Below are 2,597 nucleotides of genomic sequence, written 5' to 3' on the forward strand. Positions count from 1 at the left end.
TAGGCCTCCAAGGAAGTTGATAGGACAACGATTCTTCTAGATCAATGACTGCAACTCTTCAAGGATGCAAATTTTTGAAAACCTCCGACTCTTCAAGGATGGAGTAAAAACTCTTCTAGGTTTTCGGGAGGGTATGAACTCTTCAAGGTTCGGGATAATTGCATAAAGCAAATTTTCATTAATCAAGATTGGCTGCCGTTTACATCAATTAGATGGCATTTTATAGCCAAAGAGATGCAAATGAAAATACTAAACACAAATCTAGAAACCGGAGAACATTAAGAACATAGAAACCATAAAACATTAAAGTTCTTAGAAACTAGAAGCCATTAAGAGCAAGATATTTCCTAACATCTTCGTAATCGTCCCAAGGTGTCTTCAAGCTTCCAATGCATAGGGAATGACAAAGTCTTTATTACGGGGTGGACTCGCGGATACGGTTTCCGATTTGTGTTATTTCGATATCGGTGGCACTTGTCGAGCTCGAATGCGGGCTGATCTCCTCGACCGAGTGAGCTTGTCTTCGATGTGGGCTGCATCAGAGAGATGGCAACAACAATTATTTGAGTGACCTTCAATTTCAAACCATAGGTTTTTCTATCTAAAAATGACATGATTTCAACTCAGAAAGGAACACAAACCATTAAGCGGTCACCCAATTAATTGAGCGTACTTGCTGAGTGAATAATATATATAAGTGAAGACCCCCTTTGAGTTGAACTTAATGTTACACAGTTCCAAGAAATAAACCCCGCAACCCTCTGAATTTCATGCAATTTAAAGTGTTCTTATGGTTTTGATGCCGTATGCAATGACCCAAGCTGGATAAAGGCCACTCAATTATTAACTTATTGGTTATTCAGATTCTATAACGGACTAGTAGTGGTTGAATGCGCTCTAAAACTTGGGTGGATTACAAATAATCACGAACTTAAGCTTTAATCACTAATCAAATTACTTACTCGGAGAAAGTTTATTTGTAGAGAAAAAAAGGAGGAAAGCTGGGGGTACTTGTCTACCTCCAAACTCACCAAAACTTGCGAAATTGACTCCACATTCTGTCTCATCTTCCACTTATAACACGAGGACTGAGAGGTGTAAAATACACCGAAGAATCACAATCAATATGCCGTGGAATCACAATCAACTATATAATTAGGATTTCCGATCCCATGGCATCTACCCAAGTTTATCTAGCCCCCCATTTGTGTCAAGCCGGTCTGTCATCATCTGGACAAGACATAAAATCATAAGTCAAATGCATATATTAGGTCGGATGCCTGACTTCGTGGGTTTGCAGACCTTAGAAGGCAGCCCTTTGACATTGGAAGACAGTTTCTAAATTCAACGGGGATCATGTACTTTTGGGAGTGAGCCTCTAGAAATGGAAGATAACACCGGTGTCAACGAAGGAACCATCAAGGAGCAAGACAGGTTGCTCCCAATAGCCAACTTGGGGCGGATCATGAAGCAAACCCTCCCTCCCAACGCAAAAATCTCAAAGGAAGCTAAAGAAACGATGCAAGAATGTGTCTCAGAGTTCATTGGCTTTGTGACCAGCGAAGCATCTGAGAAGTGCCGGAAGGAGAGGAGGAAGACCGTGAACGGCGATGATATTTGCTGCGCTATGGAGACGCTGGGTTTCGACAATTACGCTGGTCCGCTAAGAAGGTATTTGCATAGATATAGGGAATTAGAAGGAGATAAAGCTAATCAAGACAAGGTGATGAGCAACCCTCAACAGTAGCAGATCAAAGGGTGCGGAGCAATATGTATCATATAGAAATACTCTGACAATTTAGGAACAATCAGGCTTTGGCCTTCACATCGGCGAACTTTTCAACCGATGAAAGGAGTGGTAGATCAATCTCAAGGCCATGTTGAGGATACAAGGGAAGATATTTGGGCAAACGATATATATCAAGTTTCTAGCTTTAATCATGATACTTATGAAGGTAATTTTACACATCTGAGCTTTTCATATTCTCAGAAGCTTTAGTATAGTTTTTGTTTTCCAGATTTATCTGCATAACCTTCAGCCAAGAGCTTTAGGATGGTGTTCACCTATTTCACTGGAATTTTTTGTAATCAAGTCACAAAACTCAGCACTTGCAATTTGAAATCAGAATTCTAAATGGAACTCTTGATTTCCTAATTTCAATTTGAGGAAAGCACGGAGAGATGAGCGGATTTACTGGTTCACAGTTTGCCAGGAGAGGAAAGACAAGGTTAACGAATCAGCTTTCATGTTACACTTTTATTTGATAGACATATAAAAGTATCATAGAAATTTGGAAAAGTTTATCCTTAATAGTGTTAATTACTAGATTCTTCGTGATCAATTTTCTTAAATTACTGTGACAGAGATTCCCCTTTTCTAACTTTCTAGCTGGTATTGGGAAACTATCTCAATTGATAATGAGATGAGAATCAGAATTAGGTGAGAAGGAAGGGAATTAGAGTAAGGTGAGAATAGCAGGGACCAAAAGAGAGTAGAGATAGAAAGTCAAGAGAGAAATTTGTGTATTCCATTCGTTGGATATCCTTCCAAGTAATAATGCTTGGCTTATAAGCTCACTCATTTCCTTCCCAATGGA

The 2,597-nt window shown here is 39.4% G+C and overlaps 1 protein-coding gene across 1 annotated transcript; it reads left to right on the plus strand.

The window, feature by feature from the left end:
- Positions 1 to 1,384: 1,384 nt before the first annotated feature.
- Positions 1,385 to 1,747, plus strand: LOC115755956 (nuclear transcription factor Y subunit B-5-like). Its single transcript, XM_030695589.2, has one exon. It carries the CDS (start codon positions 1,385 to 1,387, stop codon positions 1,745 to 1,747), a length of 363 nt encoding a protein of 120 aa, XP_030551449.1.
- Positions 1,748 to 2,597: the final 850 nt, after the last annotated feature.

This window comes from Rhodamnia argentea, chromosome 6 (genome assembly GCF_020921035.1).
Source record: "Rhodamnia argentea isolate NSW1041297 chromosome 6, ASM2092103v1, whole genome shotgun sequence".
Classification (NCBI taxonomy): Eukaryota; Viridiplantae; Streptophyta; class Magnoliopsida; order Myrtales; family Myrtaceae; genus Rhodamnia; species Rhodamnia argentea.